The 19,474-nt window shown below is 36.8% G+C and overlaps 1 protein-coding gene and 1 non-coding gene across 13 annotated transcripts in view; one reads left to right on the top strand and one right to left on the bottom strand.

The window, feature by feature from the left end:
• Positions 1–2,062: 2,062 nt before the first annotated feature.
• Positions 2,063–2,135, bottom strand: trnav-aac. The gene has a single exon. It is a non-coding gene; the product is annotated as a tRNA-Val (tRNA).
• An 8,913-nt stretch (positions 2,136–11,048) lies between these two features.
• Positions 11,049–19,474, top strand: part of mecom (MDS1 and EVI1 complex locus) — a 169,509-nt gene continuing 161,083 nt past the window's right edge. For 10 of the 12 annotated variants that reach the window (XM_015389707.1, XM_015389705.1, XM_015389702.1 and 7 more), the window contains exon 1: positions 11,050–11,198. In XM_015389707.1, the coding sequence (XP_015245193.1) occupies positions 11,162–11,198 (37 nt within the window). In that variant the 5' untranslated portion in view covers positions 11,050–11,161. Of the gene's footprint in view, positions 11,199–19,474 lie in introns of all 12 variants that reach the window. The other 2 variants (XM_015389712.1, XM_015389709.1) reach the window with 1 other exon arrangement.

Below are 19,474 nucleotides of genomic sequence, written 5' to 3'. Positions count from 1 at the left end.
TAAAGTAAAGTAAAAATATCAGAAAAATCTACTTGAGTACAGTAACGAAGTATTTGTACTTTGTTACTTTCCATCTCTGATTAAAACAAACGGGAACTAAAGTCGAGCCGTTGGATCTGTGGCATGTGGCGACTGCCCATCCCATCCCAAGGAACTATACATGTTCCTTTCACTTATTGTTTTTTTTTTACTTATTTTATAAACATTTTTAAATAAATATATTATGTAGGATCCTTATATTCTTATATTTGCCCACTTTTAAATAATAGTTTTAACTTGTTCTTCTTTGCAAAATACCACAAACACTGGTGGTGATGGTATTTCTGTTTTTAGATATGCCAAAGAATTGTATGAACTTTGACAGGGCAATTTCAGCAAATGCTAATTTAAATCCGCTATTGGGTGTATGTTAAAGGTACTCTGCTGTCGAAATGTAAACCTGGACTGCAAATCTTTTGCATCCTGTATGAGGTGTATTTCACCATTGCTTTATGTTTAGGTTAGCTGCTTGATTAAAAAAACAAAACAAAAAAAACATTACAGTATGCTACCATTTACTTGATTATTAAGTAGGATGCTAAGTTCAGGTCAATCTGCAGTATTTTTATGAACTTTATGCATAAAATTTATAGTGGATTTTTTATTCATCCTGATGCTAATTGCTCACTAAATTTCTCCTGCACCCCTTTCAGGCATTTGCAGAGAAGTTGGATTTTTGTGTGACTGAATTATTCCCAGATGAATATTACCTATTTGGGTAACTATCTTATTTATAAAATCAAAGTATCAGTGGTTCATTTCCTAATGTATGCGACACCTTTCACAGTTTTGTTTAAACTATCATAAAAATGTTGCATAATTTTCTTTTTAATTTTTCAGAATCTTGCAATACATTTTTTATTCTATCAAATAAAACCCTAACAAAATACATTTAAGTATGTGATTGTATCATGACAAAACCTGGAACAAGTCAAGCAGTTTGATCGCTGATTTAAATAAAAAAAAAAGATTGCTTATCGAAGCTAAAAATCAGATGGTAATTTTCACACCCATAAAGGTATATATATATATATAACATGAATAAGTAGCGAAAACTCGCTGAAGAATTTTAAATTAGATAAAAAAATTGGAGCAAATTGATCAAAATGTCCACCATAAATATTTAAATTGTGCAAAAACGAGTCGTATTGAAATCATGCACTTCAATCAGTAAAGATGCTTTTCACCTTGAGTACTTAACATGTACAGAATTCATTTAGTAAACTTTTACAATCTATATGAAATTTCATAGTAAGAGTTCAATTGCAGATTTACAGACTTTCATCCAGTGGTTTCTGTAAGCTTATAAAATAAACTTTATCATACATTATTTTTCATTTTTCATATTTCTTCAAAATGATCATAATAAACCTAATTTGTTGGGTAGGTTCAATATTCTTTGAGATCAGTAAATCATAAAATGCTACACATTTGACAGAATAAACAATTTCAAGTGATAGTGTAATGTCTCAGCCCAACAATATGTTTGGTCGATATCAGCATTTTATTCTTGTGTATGGGCAGGTAGGTGCATACTTTGGCTGATTCATTAGTACATTCAGCAGCCGAGCCTTGAGATCACCTGTAGTGAATGCATTACTGCTCCCTCCATTTGCTATCTATTGTATGTTTGAATTGATTTTCATTTTTTGAAAATTTAAATTAAGATTTGCGTAACATTTGTTCTCATTGCCTTTTTTTCCTATAAATGTAGGAAGATCATTTCAGGGATCAGTTAGATGGACATAAAATGAATTTGCTTGAAAAAGAAATGTATCAGTCAATCTCTATTTAACATCATATCTTATTATCTTGTTCAGATTTGTCTGGATCATTTACATAATACCCTACACGGATTCTAAACTTCAGCTTCTCAGTCTTTACGATCAGAATTCATTGCAGTTCAAATCCTTGGAAAAAATGTATTATTGATTGATTTTTCTTTATAAAGATCACAATCCAGTAATTAACACTGACATAACTGTCGAAGTTAAAAACAAACACACACACACAAAAAAAAAAGTGTTCCCGCCCGGTTTCGAACCGGGGACCTTTCGCGTGTTAGGCGAACGTGATAACCACTACACTACGGGAACTGGTTGAGACCCTCATGGTGCAACTCCGAAAATAAAACTCGCTTCCTGCATGTATGGCCCGTTTGCTCGCGTTGTTTTCAATTTTTCATACAGTTTGCTAACATTATTCTTTCACAAACACCCCGTGGTTTTGTAATCCTATCTCTCAAGAGACGGGCAGCAACTGTGTTTGTTTACTCTGGCTCACCAGTATAAGTCACCGCGGCGATCACATTTCTTTCTGACACTGAACACTACGGATAAAAATGCTTAATATCTCCACGTTTTCATTTCAAGAATGGAGCTTAATGTGCCGACAAGGGAGCACAGTGTTAGAGAAGGTAGATTGGCTAAACTAAACCCACACCTCTCTGCAACCACAACAAAATAGTCATTTGTAGGCTATTCTTCTCCAAACCAACGCGTTGGAAGGCTTCCGCTATGGCAAGCCAAGAATGCCACTATTCTCATCTAAATATCACCTTAAGATTGACATTCACTCGCTAAAAGCACCCGTTTTTCCGAAATTTCGCCGCTTTTTTCGCCGTCTTTTACCAACAAGCACCGCTTTTTACGTCCATCATGATGGTAACGCAATATGCGTATTCTTGTTGGTAAAAGACGGCGAAAAAAGCGCCGAAATTTCGGAAAAACGGGTGCTTTTAGCGAGTGAATTTCAATCTTAATGTGATAATTAGATGTGAATAGTGGCATTCTTGGCTTGCCATATTCATTGTCCTTTTTGCTGAGTTAACTGCCCCTCAGATGCGTAGGGACCGTCTGTAAATTGCAACATCACAGAAATGGGAAGGAAATGAGTATTGTCATCAAAATCATGGTCTTGCATCAGTCATACAGTTCATTAAAAAATTATCATTTTTAGAAAGTATTTTAGTAATATTTTAGTAAACATTTAGGAACATATAATAAAATAGATATTTCAGTAACAAAATGTAAAAAATATTCAGCCAAATATCAGTACCCAAAGTCCCCTTTGCAGTAGTGTAATGGTCACTGGAGAAGTGGGTATACTTGCACCTTTTTTTTTAATGCTGCCCAAAAACAATGACACGTAAGACCGGTCTATGTAGTTTACCCAAAAATTCATTTGTAGTATTTACTCAATGTCATATCATTTCTGTTATTTGATCTCAAGAAGGAACGCCGGCTCACAGACTAGTGAGGGACAAATATGCAATTTTAGTTAACTATTTCCTATTCCTGAGTCCCTCCACATGGATCACACCTATTTTCTCACTAACCAAATCAGTACTTTTTTTGCAAACTGTCTTTTTGAATAGCTGATTGCCAACAGTTAGTGTGGGCCACTATTAAAATTAACATAACTTAATCAGGAGCAGTGTGTTGGTATGGTCACACAGGCAGACTGCATGAATATAAAATACAGATGAGGAAAACATGGTGTTCAGTTATTTTTTTAAACATTTATTTCAACAAAACATTTTAGATGTGAATTTTACATCCTTGTTCATATATTAGGTTAGATTTACAAATTAAAAAAATTTAGAAATGTATTAATCGACACATCATTTTTAAACTACATCTAGAGTCATGGTCAAACCTTGTGGAATCACTTCCGGATTTGTTGAGTCAAATCAACCATGATTACTGTGGTTTAATGTTTAAACTTTAAAGGATGCAAATAGGAATATAGCCTGATTTATACTCAGAAACCAGGTTGTCTGCGTGTGTCGCAGTTAACGCACATATGCATATTTGGTACCTTACCAGCTTGTTTTGTTTGTATGACCGCCATTATGGAAAACAACTCGTGAAGATGGACCAGTTAGAGTAGCAAGGTGCACAAGAATGCTGGGAATCTTTTTCCACCTGGATCCCCGCTCTTTTTCACCCTCATGACCCTCCATTTTCGCACAAACTTGCCCCTTGTGTTTTTCCACTTCCTCACCACCTTGGCCGTATCTAGACCCACAGCTAGTTCGTAATTGTCCCTCTTCTGTTGTGCGTGGAATATTATAGCGCAGACCATGCTTCAAAATTGGGCATAAATCAAAAATATCTGCGTCATACGTCCGAAAAGATCACTGCGACATACTGCTGCAGGAGTATAACCAACCCTTAATACTTCATTCAGCTGTCTCATGGTGGTAAAGGTTTTGAGTTTTCATGAGCCTGTAGAAAAACGAATCATGTGCCATTAGTGTTTATGGGAACCATTGACTTCTAATATTTAAACTTTATTGGTCTCACATTGGAGAAATTTACCTCTGCATTTAACCCATCCCCTTGGGGAGTAGTGGGTCTGCCATCGTGGGGCGCCTGGGGAGCAGTGTGTTGTTAAGGGTCTTGCTTAAAGACCCAGAGTGGCAGTCTGTGGGAGTGGGGCTCGAACTCAGAACCTCAGGATTCCAAGCTCTATGCCCTAACGACTAGGTCGCTATCACAGGTCATCAATACCATGCGATGTGTTACTGTCAAACATTGTACAGGCATTACTGTAGCACATCGCACACCAACAGATTCACCAAAGTCTCCTTGTCTATGCCACAGCACTTTGTTGCTCCCGCTCCTCTCTCCTCACTGTCTTGCACTGGCTCAATGGTACCAGGCAGGCAACGTTATATGTTTGTTTTAAATTGCTTTTAAAGGTTGTTTTTTTGTAAATGCTCTACTGTTCACTTTTAATTCAATCTGACAAACTCGCAAAAGAAGGAATTTGAAGAGTTTTATTCAAACAATATTTTGGGACTTCGGAGCTCAGGCCTCATTGGGGGAACATTAACAATGAATTTTTCTTAAATTGTATGCATGAGTTGCTGAGTGAGAACAGGGATTAAGCCCCCCAGGCCTGAAACTGGTAGTGGTACAGAGATGGAGTGAAGATGGATGCCAGCTGGAACAAGCCGCAGGTTCATATCAACCTCCATGATGAGAAAGCATGAATCACTAGTGTAGAGAAAAAAATTCCCCCTTGGGAAGTAATCTCTGCAAGAACCAGGTTCAACATGGCGCTCTTCTGCTGGACCACCTGTGGATGCCTTGTGAAAGCAGCAAGAGTCGAAGGAATTACTTTGATTGGGCCAAGCAGCAGAAAAAGAGAAGGAGACAGATGGAGGTTGCAAGGACAGTGGAGAACCAGATGGAAGAGAGTTGAATCTGGGTCAACACTGCTCTTCTCGCAAAGCATGGGATTTGTTTTTGGGGGCTAGAGAGAACAAAGATGGCACGGACATGGTGCAATGAAATGAAAAGTAGTGATCATCTGTCCGAACGGTCAGTTTAACTGTGTTCATTATAAAGTCCACTATATATTCCCTTTTCTATGTATTGATTGAGGGAGTTAGGGGTTATGGCAGACGTTCAGAGCTGTCTTGATCTTGACGCTAATGTTTGGCTTTTTTTTGCTCCTGCTCACCTGTCTAATTGGACCGGCGTCTGATTAACGCTAATTGTTTCCACCTGGTTCCCTCAGCTATTTATGTTGTTTGCCTGCCTACCATCATCGCCAGATTATTCGAGTTGTAGTGAGAGTAACTCTAACTTTGCTTTGCTCTTGTTTGCTCTGTCTGGTGTGATTTTTGTATTGTTTTTCCTGGATCCGATCATGGACTGTTTCACTGACCTCGGCTTGGATTCCCTTCACGGACACTGTTGCTCCCTAGGCATCGGCTGGTGTTCAGCTCATCACTCGGGGTTCTGGAAGCTGTCATGGCTGCAAACAGTGGACCATCTCTCTCCCGGATTCCTCCCTCTCCTCTGGGATCGGACTGGACTTTGAACCAGGTTAGTGACTTTATCACCAACTCGTTATCAGCCCAACATTCCAGTCACTGACCTGTGTTTTCCATCTCTGCACAGAATCTGGTTATCAGCCCCAATGACGTCAGCCGTTTGTTGTGTTCGTTTGTTAAAAATAAAGAAAAATTGTTGTAAAAATTCATTCTGGTCGGTCTGTCTGAATATTGGTTCCTAGTTCCTGAGGTTATCACAACAGCCTCTGATTGCATGGAGTAATTTCAAAATTTCAATTTCAAAGGTAAGTTCAAAAGTTTCATGATACATTGATTTTGAATATAATACAATATAATATATAGTATCTGTATCGCTGATACTGAAGCTGTATTTACTTCGTATCAGATCGTTTAATGAGCATATTTATTTGAACATGTTTGTCACGGATTCATCTGTAAAAACGATAAACCCTAAATCATCAACAACAAAAAATAAAATATATCGAAAAAATAACTACTTGTTTGTACATTATAGTACAAACTGCCAAGAAACAGTCACAGACACTTTGGTATTGGCCAGCATTTTACTAGGATTTCTTAACCATCCCATCCATTTGTATTGCCCTTTAATTGCCTTGCAACCGGGAACTTGACATGATCCGCCTGTCTTCTGTTACTGGAAATGAGAGTAAATAATCCAGTACGACTGCTCCATCGATTACTGGTCAAAGGCTCTAAAAACATCTCATCAAGCAGTCCTCTGAGATAAATATGTCAAAAGCAAGCATGGACCCTATCAATACTACTTCCACAAATTGTCTTAGGTGCGCATCACAATCTGTTTTCCATTATGGACACAGCTGTAAAAACTGCGGCTTGCTTCTTTGATTGGAAAAGGCCAAATTTATTAACCCACTGATTTTTACCCATGCATTTAGACTGAACTTACATAAATTGATTTTAGAAGACACTGGTGACACATTTCTTTTCTATTTTTTTTCTTTTTTTACAATTTTCAAAATTTCAAGAAAAAAACTTTGTCTCAAAACCTAGACCTTTAATAATAAATAAAAACCTTTAATATCAGGACAGTGCCTAAAGTAAAAAATAATTTAACAATTCACTTATTATCCAAAATCTTATTCCATTCAAAAGCTATTTAGAACAACAAACATTGGCACTGTGTCTGTAAATTCAAAATTGTAGAGAGAAAATGGCTTTGAAATAACAGCAGTTTGACATTCTCCATATTAAATGTACTGGCCCTTGTAGCTTTAGGGGTCCGATTGGAAAGGTCCTGAATTGTTTTCATTAACCCACCAAACTAATCTGTCCCTGTCATGGTGTTCTATTCCCTATTTTTATGAGTGAATGTTTGAATATTTCCATTGAAATTGCAAAAATCGGAGGTCAAATGTGACAAATAATGTGACTAGATTTTTATAATTCTTTTTACCCAACAGCTAACTTCTTTTTAAACAGCTGTTCTTTTTGTAGCTTCCAATTTTCCCTTCATTTTTAGAATTTTTATTTGTCCCGAATACTCTTTTAAGGGTATAAGTCTATTATTTTTATTAATGTAAAACCACGTTTTATTCAAAAAAAAAAAAAAAAAGATGTTACTATTCCCAGCTCTGGTGTAGATATGATGGTGAAAATCGTTAATCTCTCATGTCTGTTGATTTTTTTGCAGCTCTTGGACTCCTATGACGCTTGCAAGACCTGCAATCTAAATAAAGGCTCCATCACCGCCAAAAGATATCCACAAGGGGGCGGTAGAACATAATGAATTCTTATTGACTTCTTTCTTTTTTTGACACGTTAATTTAGTTACGGAGCTAATAGAAAATAAAAATTTAATCATCCAACTCGGTATCAAAATAATGTTTTCTGTTTTTTATTATTATTATTATTATTATTATTATTATTATTATTATTATTATTATTATTATTATTATTATTATTTTTACTGAAACGATTTAAACGCTATGTACTGGAATGTTTTGGGGGTGGGTGTTGGGTTTATGTTGTAAAGGTAAATTCAATATACCTGTTTTGTTTTCTGCTTACAGTATATATTTATATAAGCTTATAATGTTATTTTCAAGCAGATAATTTTTTAAATAAAACGTGTATTCTGTTTATTTAATATTTTTTGGGTTGGTTTTCAAATAATGTTCACAGAATTGGTTTATTTGATTTGCAAATATGTAACCTTTAATATGCTTATCATATATGTCGTTTTACTCGGGGAATTGATGCAAGAACACTTGGAATTCAGTGATCATCTTTAATGAAAAAATTATGCTTAAAGCGTTTATGGATATTCTCTTTGTTCACAGGCTGATATGTGACAACATAAAAGGAACAGCTCAGACATATTTTCATTGATTATTTTATAACCCTTATTTTCGTTTATTGTTTAGCAATATAAATAACTCTGAATAAAACAATTATAATTAGAATGGATTGTTAAGTTAACTCAGCTCTTTTTAACCATTTATAATGTAGGCTGTTAAAAATCTCCAAAGTAACTCAATCTAAAAAATAACTAAATGAATGTGAGATCCAGTTGCCATTATAAATATAGGTCTGATTTCTACCAGTCGCTTTGCTTTGAAAGAATTTGGTTTTAACTGAGGGAATCACAAACGATCTTTTTCCTTGCTTAATATGGCCCATTCATTAAGGCTTGCGGTGGGGGTAGCCTAGTGTTTCTCATTCGATCACTGCAAGTTGCCGCGTTTGTTTGAGCAGGTTCTTTCTCCACACAGCGGCAGCAGGCCTGGTCATTACTGCAAATGGAGTCTGTCGGTATTTCTGTTAAACCCACATAAGTAAGAAAAGGAAGACTTGAAGTTACTGATCAAATTATTATTAAACAATATATAATATAACAAAATAATAATAACAATAATAATAATAATAACAATAATAATAATAATAATAATAATAATAATAATAATAATAATAATAATAATAATAATAATAATAATAATGGTAATAGATCTTTTTGGTTTCTCGTTTGTATATTTGATTTTTGCTTCCAGGAAAAGGTTTGACATAGCGGTGATAAATATCCCTGTTGATCGCTTGATTGATTACCTCACCCAAAGGTCACGCGGGCCCGGGTAATTTCCTTGTGCCCGAGGCTCCCTTTTCACTTTTAGTCTTCCTCCGCAGCTTTCACGGCGCAAATCATGTTTTTTTTTTTAAACCCCTTCTAGGATCTACAGTAAAATAGTTATATAGTAGAAGTTAAATCGGTCTATTAAGCAATATTTGATTAGACTCTAATTCATTTCTATTAATTATACCCAACATGCGCCGGTTCTATTCGCCGGTTTATAGTGAACTATTTATCTGGAGACAAAAAAAAAAAAGAAGAAGAAGAAAAAAGGAGTGGGTTGCTTGGGTGAATGAAAACTGTTTCTAGTTGAACGCTCTACCTTCATTTTCTTGTGTGTACTCGGAGTTTGTGCGCGTGCCCGGTGCGCCACCTTTGCGGGCTTTGAACAGAAAGGCGCAAATGAAACAATTACAGCCAAACATACGGCAGCATAAAGTGATCCAGCGATCCTGAGCTAAAAATAAGAAAGATGGATTTGGGGGTGAATATTTAGTGTTTAATGGATGCTTTATTTATGCAGATTTACAATATTCAGAGGTTTAAATCATAACTTAATTAAAGCTGAGAATGCAGACAATCCAAGGGAAAACTACTTATAAAACTTAAAATCAAGTTAGTCCAGATGTGCCAACCGTGTGGAAGTGGTGGGGGTGGGGGTAGTGACCCGGAATTGTAACACCCCTATTTGGCCAGCCAGGTTAGGACGCATAACTTGCTATCTGTATATCAAGGCACATTGTGAAGAACTAACACATTTGTTTATTTGCATCCCACATGACTAAATGCTAAGGAGGAATCCATACACATTATAGCTTTTATTGCCCCCCCAAGTATGTGTGGGTAAACCCTACCACCTGGCCACTCCTTTGGAAACTTTTTAAAGGCGCGCTGAATCTGCAGCGTCAGCAGAATCTCCAGCTGATCCCATTAATTGACGATTACCTAAATGACCTCCAGTCGATGCGTCTGGTTAGCCAGCCCACACCTTTAAGAGATAATGATTTAGCTATGATTGAAATAGGCTGAAGCAAATCAATAATGGATCATAGAGGTTACAAAAATAGCGCATTTCGTATCAACTCTACATTTAATAAAACATAAAAAAGATTGTGCATATTTTTGATGCATATTTTATCCTTTCAGTGGCTGCAAATATTTCCTTCTTTAAACTTATACAAACACATCTGCCTTGATTTTATCAAGATGAGTTTTTAAGGGAGCGCATAAGAAGACAGTAAAATATTACTGAATGTGTTATTTCATAAAATAAAAAAAGAATAAAATGAGTCGAGAGTTTTTAAAAGGAAAGTTCCCCTCTTGATTGACATGAACTTATAACTTTTTTTTTTTTTAGTTTAGCAGCAATTGACAAGAGATGTAATGAACAACAGAGAGGTCTCAAACGACCAATAATACTATAAGCACTTAAGACAGCAATAACTTTCAGCACAACGCGAGAACGGAGAGGGAGGAAGAAAAAGAAGGAAAAGGAAAGTTAAAAAGAAGAAAAAGAGTTGAAGTAGAAGGTTTTCATTCATTTTTAGTGCTTCGGTGAGCAGAGCACAATTAAAATACATGAATCTTTTAATAGCTTTGACTCTTCATCAGTCATTTTAAAGGAATCTTAATTAACGTGAATTCATAGAGGAAAGGGGTGGGCTAGGTTAAATTTAGGAGACTAATCTAAAAATCTTTATTATGGCTTTAAAACATAAAAAAAAAAAAAAACATTTTGAGGTTGGAGCGTTGAAAGATTATCCTCAATATCCATAATTTCTCTTTACTGCTGATGTGAACAAATTGAAAGTTTCTGCAGGCAACTAAAGATGTAACCAAAACCAGCTTTTTATTATTTTAATGCGCCCCTCTTTCTATCCAATTCACATTTTAAAAGAAACGGACCGAGATGTCCACGATTCTCTCATCCCACATCTTCATCTCATCAGTCCAACATCAAAGCAGTAAATCGTCCCAAACTTTTTTTTTTTTTTTTTTTCTGGCACTTGCTGCCCGGCAGATTCCGCACTGTGCGCATGTGCGAAGGTGTTCAGACTGACAATGCTGGAGAGATAGTGCGTTTGGACCGAGAAACCCAGAGAAAAGGAAAGACAGAGAAAAATCAAAAAAGGAGGAGGACAAAAAAGAAAAAAAAAAAAGATTCAAGAAAACATCCAAACAAAACCCACGGCGCAGAGACTGGCACCATGAGGTCCAAAGGCAGGGCGCGGAAACTGGCCACGAGTAGGTGCAACATCCCTTTCTCTTTTTTTTCCTTCTCAAACATGACATTTTATATACTTAAAACCTGTCGCTCTTATTAATTCCTACTTTTTGTAACGTTTTCATCTCCAAAGAAAACTCGCGTAATCCTGACTTTCTCCTGGTAGGAAAGAACACATCACGATGTGGTGGCGAAGTGGGAAAAAAAGGGAGGTTGCAAAAGAAGAGCAGCAAAAAGTTAAAAAGTTGAAGTAGAGATGAAACAACTTTCTGCCAGGCGTCCGCTCCGCTATTTGAGTTGCTGCTTGCATGTAGTGGGCGCTGTAGTGTAGAGTTAAAAAGTTCCGCGTCCTGAGCGCTTATTGCATCTGCTGCACAGTGCTGCTGCTGCTGTTGGCTGCTGCGCACATTTTCTTTAGCCGGAGGAAAGTTTGGGAAAGAGGAGGTTAATCGAGAGGAATAAGGAGCGGAAAATATTTTGAGGACGAAAGCAAAAAGAAAAGGAAAAAAAAGAAAAAAAAAAGTTCCAGTTGAAACAAGGATCATTCAGTTCGGAGGCAATGATTCCCAATTTAGAGATTTGAGTGTGCGCGTAAAGCTCATTTGACTTTATATGCACAAAAATAACTGAGCAAATAAAAAGCTTATCATACTTTTTAATCGGGAAAACTGTTATAAACTGGCTTTTTTCAGATTAAAATTGATTTGAGTTCTTGCAACTAATTAACTATATTGGGCATAGAGCGGTGCAGATCCGCATGCATTGATTTGCCACACTAAATTATGGGCATGTGCTTTATTCCAGTCTGACGTTCTCTGAATCAAATGTTTCTCTGCCATTCATGTGTGTGGAACTGTTGCTTTTGTAGTGAGGTATTTAACTTCTGCCCTCCGAGCGTCTAACAGGGATTTCTTTTCATTGCAGGTTGACATGCCTCTGTCTTAGCCCAGAAATCAGATTCAAATGTATGTTTTTTTGCGGTCCATGCGTTCTGCTGTCGATCAAGTGCATCTGATTTAAACAAATTACCAACCTCGTCAGATAACGTTTCCGTATCATCTTTGAATAACCTTTTCATGTCACAAACTACATCTTCTCTACCTCTTTTCCACAAAATGTTGCTGGTTGCAAAACCAGTTATAACATCCACCTTGTAAACGTTTTATTGTTAAAAATTATTACTTTCCCCCCATCGACAATACAGACATTTAGATGACCCATGCTTGCACTTTTTTTTTTATTTTGTCTTAAATGGAAACATTTCACTACAGCTCTATAGTTGAAAGAAAGTTTTTACTGCAACATTTATCTGAAATGATCCAAAAAGCAGAGGTCAGAAAGCAGCAGCCAGAGAATGTATTTAAAAATCCATGTGGTTAGAATCTTATCATTTTTAATACAATATCCTTACTATAAATATTCCTTTTTCAATAAAACTGCTTTACTGGCTTTTTGCTAGATATTGATGGACCAGAGTGCAGATTTAAGACAGAAGATCTCTTGAATGTGAATATGCATTGATTTTTAAAAATGTTTTTAATTCATGCACAGCCAAAAAGGTAGGGAGATATTCATATTTGTGATGATTAACTTTTTCTAAAGAAAGAGAAGGAGTTCTGCTGGGATGTTTTGGGCCCAGAAGAAGAGGAAGAGGACGAAACGGGCCCACCCTGGCCCTCAGCCAGGTCTGCACAGTGTCAGCGGTGAATATTTAAATTCCCAAACCCCTCATAAGAAGTACTGCTGGTAAATGCGTTCAGTGTGTGCCTTCTATCCCATACAAAAACAGTCGTGTGATTAAAAAAAAAAGGAGGGGGTGCTGTGTAATAGAGAAGGTGATGGAGAGGTGGTAAACGTAAGCGTGATAGATGGAGGTTGACTGATTAGTCCGCGCGTCCAGATGTAATGCGGTGCGCCGCAGAAAAACTTCCAGCAGCAATGCCAGGGCGAGCAGGGCCGCACCCCGCGGTGAAGGAGACGGAGGGGGGAGGTGGTCTAAAGTGACTCCGGGTGGGCCTAATTAAAAGTCTGCGTATTTGTTTCTCAGGAATTATTATTAGCCAGTGTTAAAAAAAAGAAAAAGAAAAAAAAGAACTTTTTGTTGTAAAAAATAATTTAAAGGTAACTAATCTCCATAAAGTCATTCAGAAAACTTTAACGCAGCATTTTTTCCCCCATTAGTCTCTATCATCACATTCCTGTCTGCAATATCTTGTCCATTCTTTATATTAACGGGCTGTCATCTCTGATTGGACAGAAGGTGTGTCAATATGAGGCTGTGTGAGCGTGTGTCGCGTGCATCAGCGCCTCATCCCCTCTTTGCATTGTTCAATGGGCCATGCATCTCGCGTTTGTCTGGCGGAGCTCATTAAAACGCTTAATAGATCGGCCCATTTGAGAGGTGAGGTGAGCGGCCCGGCGCAGGAAAGTGAAATGGAGAGCCCATTAAAGGACGCTTGTTGTCCCAGAGCAGCGCACTCTGGCCCGTGCTGCGTTTGGTGCCAAAGCTGCGTAAATACAAATGTTCTGCATGTCCTTCAGGATTAATATTCAAGGCCGTGAGAGCCTCCTCCATCGCTTTTTTGACTTAGTCATTTGAACTTGATTTTTTTTTTTAAAGCTTTGAGGTGTTTGTTCTAGATTTATTTCTCGTTAAACTACACAATGCTTGCAACATTTTTTTTTCATTTTTGTTATTTTTTTAATTAATTATCAATTATTTAGTTTTGCACATACATTGCAATGACATTTTCTGACCACGGTTGTAGCACCTCACTAATAGGCTGCCACATTTTCGACTGCCAACATATAAACTGCATTATCGGATGAAATGGAATTGATCTGTTTCGTTTATAAAGTATGTATGACGGCTGGGGTCTATTCTGATTTTAATCGATTCTTTCAATTACTTAGAAAAGACGCAAATGCAAAACAATCCCCACATTTATGTGATAACCCTTGTAAATTGATTTTATCCAAAAACAAAAAAAATGGAAATGTGTGCACTGTCTTGATTAAATGTTTTAGAAACAGAAAATGGGTGTTTTTAATGCATTTGATTAAGAGGAAAAGGAATTTTCAACCTTCTACCATTTTACCTGTTGATCACTGATCAGAGCGAAAGAATAGAAAAAAAATATCTGGTTCCAGTTCCTGGCTGATTTATTTGTTTAATCCCCAGTTATATCAAAACTCAAATAGATCAAATTATTTTTTTTTATTGACTGACTGCAGTATACATTGGAAAACCTGCCACAATCCTGTATTTCATTTTTACAAAGAAGTAAACAGATGCCAAATGTTAAGTAGGAGATAGTTACCTCTTAGGAACTTGTGAGTGGGAAAGGTAAAGAATGTGTACCAGTTTAAACCTCAAAATCCAAGATGACTACCTTGTGTATAGCATGTTTACAGCTGCAATAGCTTTTTGTGTTTTCATTAAGTATTTCACATACAATACTTGACAATTTTCTTTAGTAAGTAGTGCATGCTACACTCTTTGAAAGTAGATTACCTCTTCAGTGTCTTTATCTTTAGCAGTTAGCCCAGTCCCTTATAGATCAGCCAATACTGCTGATTTTAAATAAGAGGTGGAACACAGCCCCTGAAATCATCAACTGCTCTCATGCTGACTAATTAACCATTTGGAGTCTTTTTATATAAAAAAAGAAAAAAGAAATGCCAATATTTCTGCATATAATCAATAAAAATATCATATATATTTAGAAATCTTTTCCATTCCGTAGTTGTTTAAAATGTCAGGCAAACATATACCTTATATCTAGTTATTTAACAGGTTTTGCGATGTAAAAAAAGCTGGAAAAATAAGCCGCATATTATTTTTTACACACTGCATGCTTGTCAAAAGCATGAAACACATGTTAAAGAAGCATTTGCTTGTATATGTTTAATCAGTTCTTTATGGGCTTATGCATAGTGTTGCAGTGGGGGCTGTGGTGGTCAGTAGTTGTGTGACCCAGGACTTTTTAATCTCTCAACAATGTATGAAAACGGCTCTCTCAAAAGGTCTCTGATGGTAATGAGTCGTCCAGGAATCAGGCTTCAGGCTATAAACAGAAAGCTGATGAGGTTAGTGGTTTGTTTGGGCCCTGTTGTCACCCACTTGAAGGATGGCTTCTGTCCCGAGCCATTGGGGAACGTCATGGATCCCTCCCTGGGGATTCTTTCCTGTCTTTACTCCCGCTTTTTATAAATGCAGTCCCGCTCTCTAATATTATATACCATTATATACTGCTGGCATTTTGTAACTCATAAAGTGCACTGTTTGGGTATTGATGATGACGTGTATTTGTGTTGGGAGGGTGGTGCTGATGCTCTGGCCCAGACAGAACGGTGTGGGAACACTAAGGGCTTGATGCAAAGAGGGTGGTGGAGTGTAGCTGTCCTGCAACATGTCAAGCCTGGGAACCAGTGTGTGTTTACAACAGGGAAACTGTACCAATACAGAACAATGAGCAAGCCTTACCCCTTCTAAATAATAAAAAAGCAATTCTGCTTTCTTCTTCCCCCCTAAAGGTCACAGAGTTACAGATAGGGAGTCAACACAAAAGCCTCCAGTCTGTCGGCAGTCTGGTCTGGCCCAGTGCGGTGCCAAGGCTGAGGTCATTATCAACAGAGCAGTCCCAGGCTAAGCATATTTTTATAGATTGTGTGTGTGTGTTTGAAACTCTCTGCTCTTATTCGGTTGTTTCGAGCGTAAACATGCAAGTATTAATACACATCTAAACAAAAGCACTCTTCAGCGCGCACAAACAGGCTGTTAAATGTAGAGCATGTCAGCATTTTCCCATCACATATTGTGGCACAATAAATGACATATTGCTGAGTTAAAAAAACTTTCCATCAAACAAATTTGTGAGTTGTTATGATGTCTAAAGAGATATAATATCTGAAGATTGCTGATGGTGCAGTTTTTCTAGAGCTGCTACAGTGAGATTGTGAAGTTAGCGAGTACATACCTCTGTTAGCTAATTAAAAGATCTCAATCATTTTATGTGCACCAATCAATTACCTGGAGCAGCTGGTAGACATGGGGCCCGACACTCATGGCCTCATGTCTCACATCAGCAAACAACCTTTACTACACTGTTTAAGTTTTTTTATTGGGAGGAAAGCAAAACATGATTTGATATAATTTTTATCAGTCACTGCACTTTGTAATTTATTGCATTGCCAACTATGATATTAGTTTTGCTAATAGTTTTTGCATCATGATCATTTTAATGTTCTCAACAATAGTATAGATTTGTCATTCGTTTTCTTTTTGTCATATAAAAAATATATGATTAATCACATTTTATTTCAAATAAAAAGGTCAAATGATAATAGCTGAAGCTGCTTTTAAATAACAGTGTTTTTTTTTTTAAAGCTTTCTTAAAAATTATTTGACAACCTGGTTGGCTCAAAGCTCACAAAAACCAGCAAATGGATAAAGGTCATTGATATCTATCAGTCTGACATTTTCGAAGCATTGTGTGTCTGTGTACCACAGTGTGAGGTTATCCCATAAAAAAAACCAACATGGAACCAAGCTGGACCTTTCCAGGAGTGGCTGGCTTACATTTATTCAAAAGAGTATCAATGATTCAAAGAATCCAGAACACAATTTAAAGGTGTACCAGCCTCACTCATTAAAAGTCATTGTCTATGATTCACCAGTTAGAAGTAAAATGGGCAAAAATGATATCCATTGGGAAGTTATATGCTTAAACACACTGCAGACCAGAAAGAACACAGAGACCCATTTTATATTATCCACAAAAATCTATTTGATCCCAGATACTTTTAGGGAAATGTTCTGTAGACTCAAAAGACAAAGTTAAAACTTTGTAGAGGTCTAGGTCCTTCTCAGAAGAAGAACATCAGATTAACAGTCAAAGTTGGGAGTTGTATGTAAAAGTCTGTGCCAAAAATAATTGCTTTAATTGATGGAAAAAATGCTCTTCCAGAAAACCCTAAAGGTCGATAAATCATGAAAATGAGATAAAGCATATCAGTTTATACACATCTGAATGGCTAAAAGAAAAACAAAGAAGGCCTAGTCAAAGTCTGAAATTGTTTTTGCATTACCTTAAATATATTGTTCATTCTGAAAAGTTCTCAATTGTGTTTAAGTTCAAAGATTTCTGTAAAGAAGAGTTGGCCAAATCTTTTCCCCAGCATCATAAAAGACTCATTATAGTTGTCACAAATGTTTATGGTTCTCTCTATGACCGCCAGCTAGGTTTAGGGAGCTAATTAGCTTATCAAATTGGACTATATGGCTTGCTTCACTTCATGAACCTGTCATCTAAATGTTTTGTATTTACATAAGATGTTTTTATATGAAAAATGTTCTGATAATATGAAAGATTTAAGTTTCACAAAACAAGAACCAGAAAGAGAAAGAAATTGGATGGAAGTTTGAAAACACCTTTTTTGCAAAATATAACCTTTTCTTATAAAGTCTGCCGTTTTCCCTGTCTCTAACTTTGTCTATTCTTTAACTAATCATGTGACACCTGATTTGTTTTTACCATATTCTAGCTGAACATGGTTTATTGATCCTCCTGCTCGTTTTGGATGTGACCAGCCTTTTTAAGAGTTGGAGGAACAGCTTTATGCGGGGAGATACGATTAAATGGAATTCCTTGCTTGTGAACACGGCATTTTGATGGCAGTCCTGGAGGGCTGATGGGGAAAACAGTGCTTACACACCAGAGCGAGTGCATAGCTATAAACAGGAATTACCCAACAATCGTTTTGTGAATGTGGTGATAACAGCGTGTTCCAGCACCGCTCGGGGATCTCCCTGGGTGGAGCTGGCTGAACCAATGAAAAGAGGGTTTGAGACAGGCATCATTTTAGATTATTAGCAAAGAACAAATAAGTTCACATGGGATGGTTAAACAAGAAGTATGTATGTGTTTGTAGGCCACATTTATTTCATTTCTCTTCACCTTTTTATCTTGACTGTAACATGCTCCCTTACTTGTTCTCCACCCTGAGACTCATTAACTTACAACCTTTCACCTCTGTGGGACGGGAGTGTAGAGGACAGGAGATGTGATCAAAGCTGATGAAGGGCGGACTGCAGAACTTTCACCTAATTGGAGAAGTTTTTGTAATGCAGTGGAGGAGATAATGAACACTCTGTAGAAGTTAAGTAGCAAGCAGAAACAAGTGATGGTCAACAGCACATTTTCACACTTCCAGTGCCCTGCAGCTCGATTCAAAGGGCTTGAACTTGTTCATATATTCTCACATTTTAACAACAAATATGAATGTATTTTGTTAGGATTGGAGGTGATATACCGCTAGTGTTTAGTAAAAAGTAAAAACTAATATCTTTTTGAAACTATTAGTAAAAATAAATCTGATTTTCTTTCAGATATTTTGCTTTCATAAGCCTATTGTAGAATCTTGATGACTGCCACTACAGTGTTAGGTCTTTTGAGATTTGTCCTCCCCAGCTTAACACATCAGGAGGCTGCATTTAGTTTTTTCTTTGCAAAATAGCTTATGCACAGTTATATCAGTTGGAGAGTCTTTGTGAACAGTTTATTCTCAATTGGACTAAGTCTGTTTCATTAGTGGAACCTTCTTGTGAATTAATATGTTTTGATGTAAAACATTCCATTGTTACTCTAATTGTATGTTTAGAAATGTTGCCCTGCTGGATAATGAACATTTGCCACAGGTTTATATTTTTTTTTGCATGTATTACCCTAACTGCTAGGATTTTCTTGATCTAGCTTTGCAGGCCCTAGTCCAAAAACACATCCCCAAAGCATGTTGCTACAATCACCATTCTGTATATCCTATATGGCTCGCAACAAGTTTTGAGTAGAACTTGAACTGGCTTTTTTACCTACCCTGGCTCTCATTTCAATTCAATTCAGTTCAATTCAATTCATATAGCTCCAATTCACAACACACACACTTTACAAAGACAATACAACCATATAATTTAGTTATAATTGTTAATGTTTCTAACAAGGAAAACCAGCTAATTGCAATAACTCATTGACTAAAGGTCATGCTCCTAGACTTTGTAGCAACAATATGAAATTGCATTTTGTCATTGAATCTTCTGCAATCTCTCACACAGAGGATGCATGAAATGACAGATGAGAGTAAAAACTTCATTTTTAGAGGAAGAAACCTCCAATAGAACCAGGTTCAATGTGAGTGGTCTTCTGCTGAGGCCAACTCGGGTTCAAAGAGACAGAAGCAGATATACAGTACAAGAAGAAACAGATATACAGAAGATAAATGTTAACTAGCCCCACAGGTG

The sequence above is a fragment of the Cyprinodon variegatus genome, unplaced genomic scaffold (assembly GCF_000732505.1).
Source record: "Cyprinodon variegatus isolate N-32 unplaced genomic scaffold, C_variegatus-1.0 Scaffold470, whole genome shotgun sequence".
NCBI classification, from domain to species: Eukaryota; Metazoa; Chordata; class Actinopteri; order Cyprinodontiformes; family Cyprinodontidae; genus Cyprinodon; species Cyprinodon variegatus.
The sequence above is the reverse complement of the archived record's forward strand: the minus strand, read 5'-3'. Positions and strand labels throughout refer to the sequence as shown.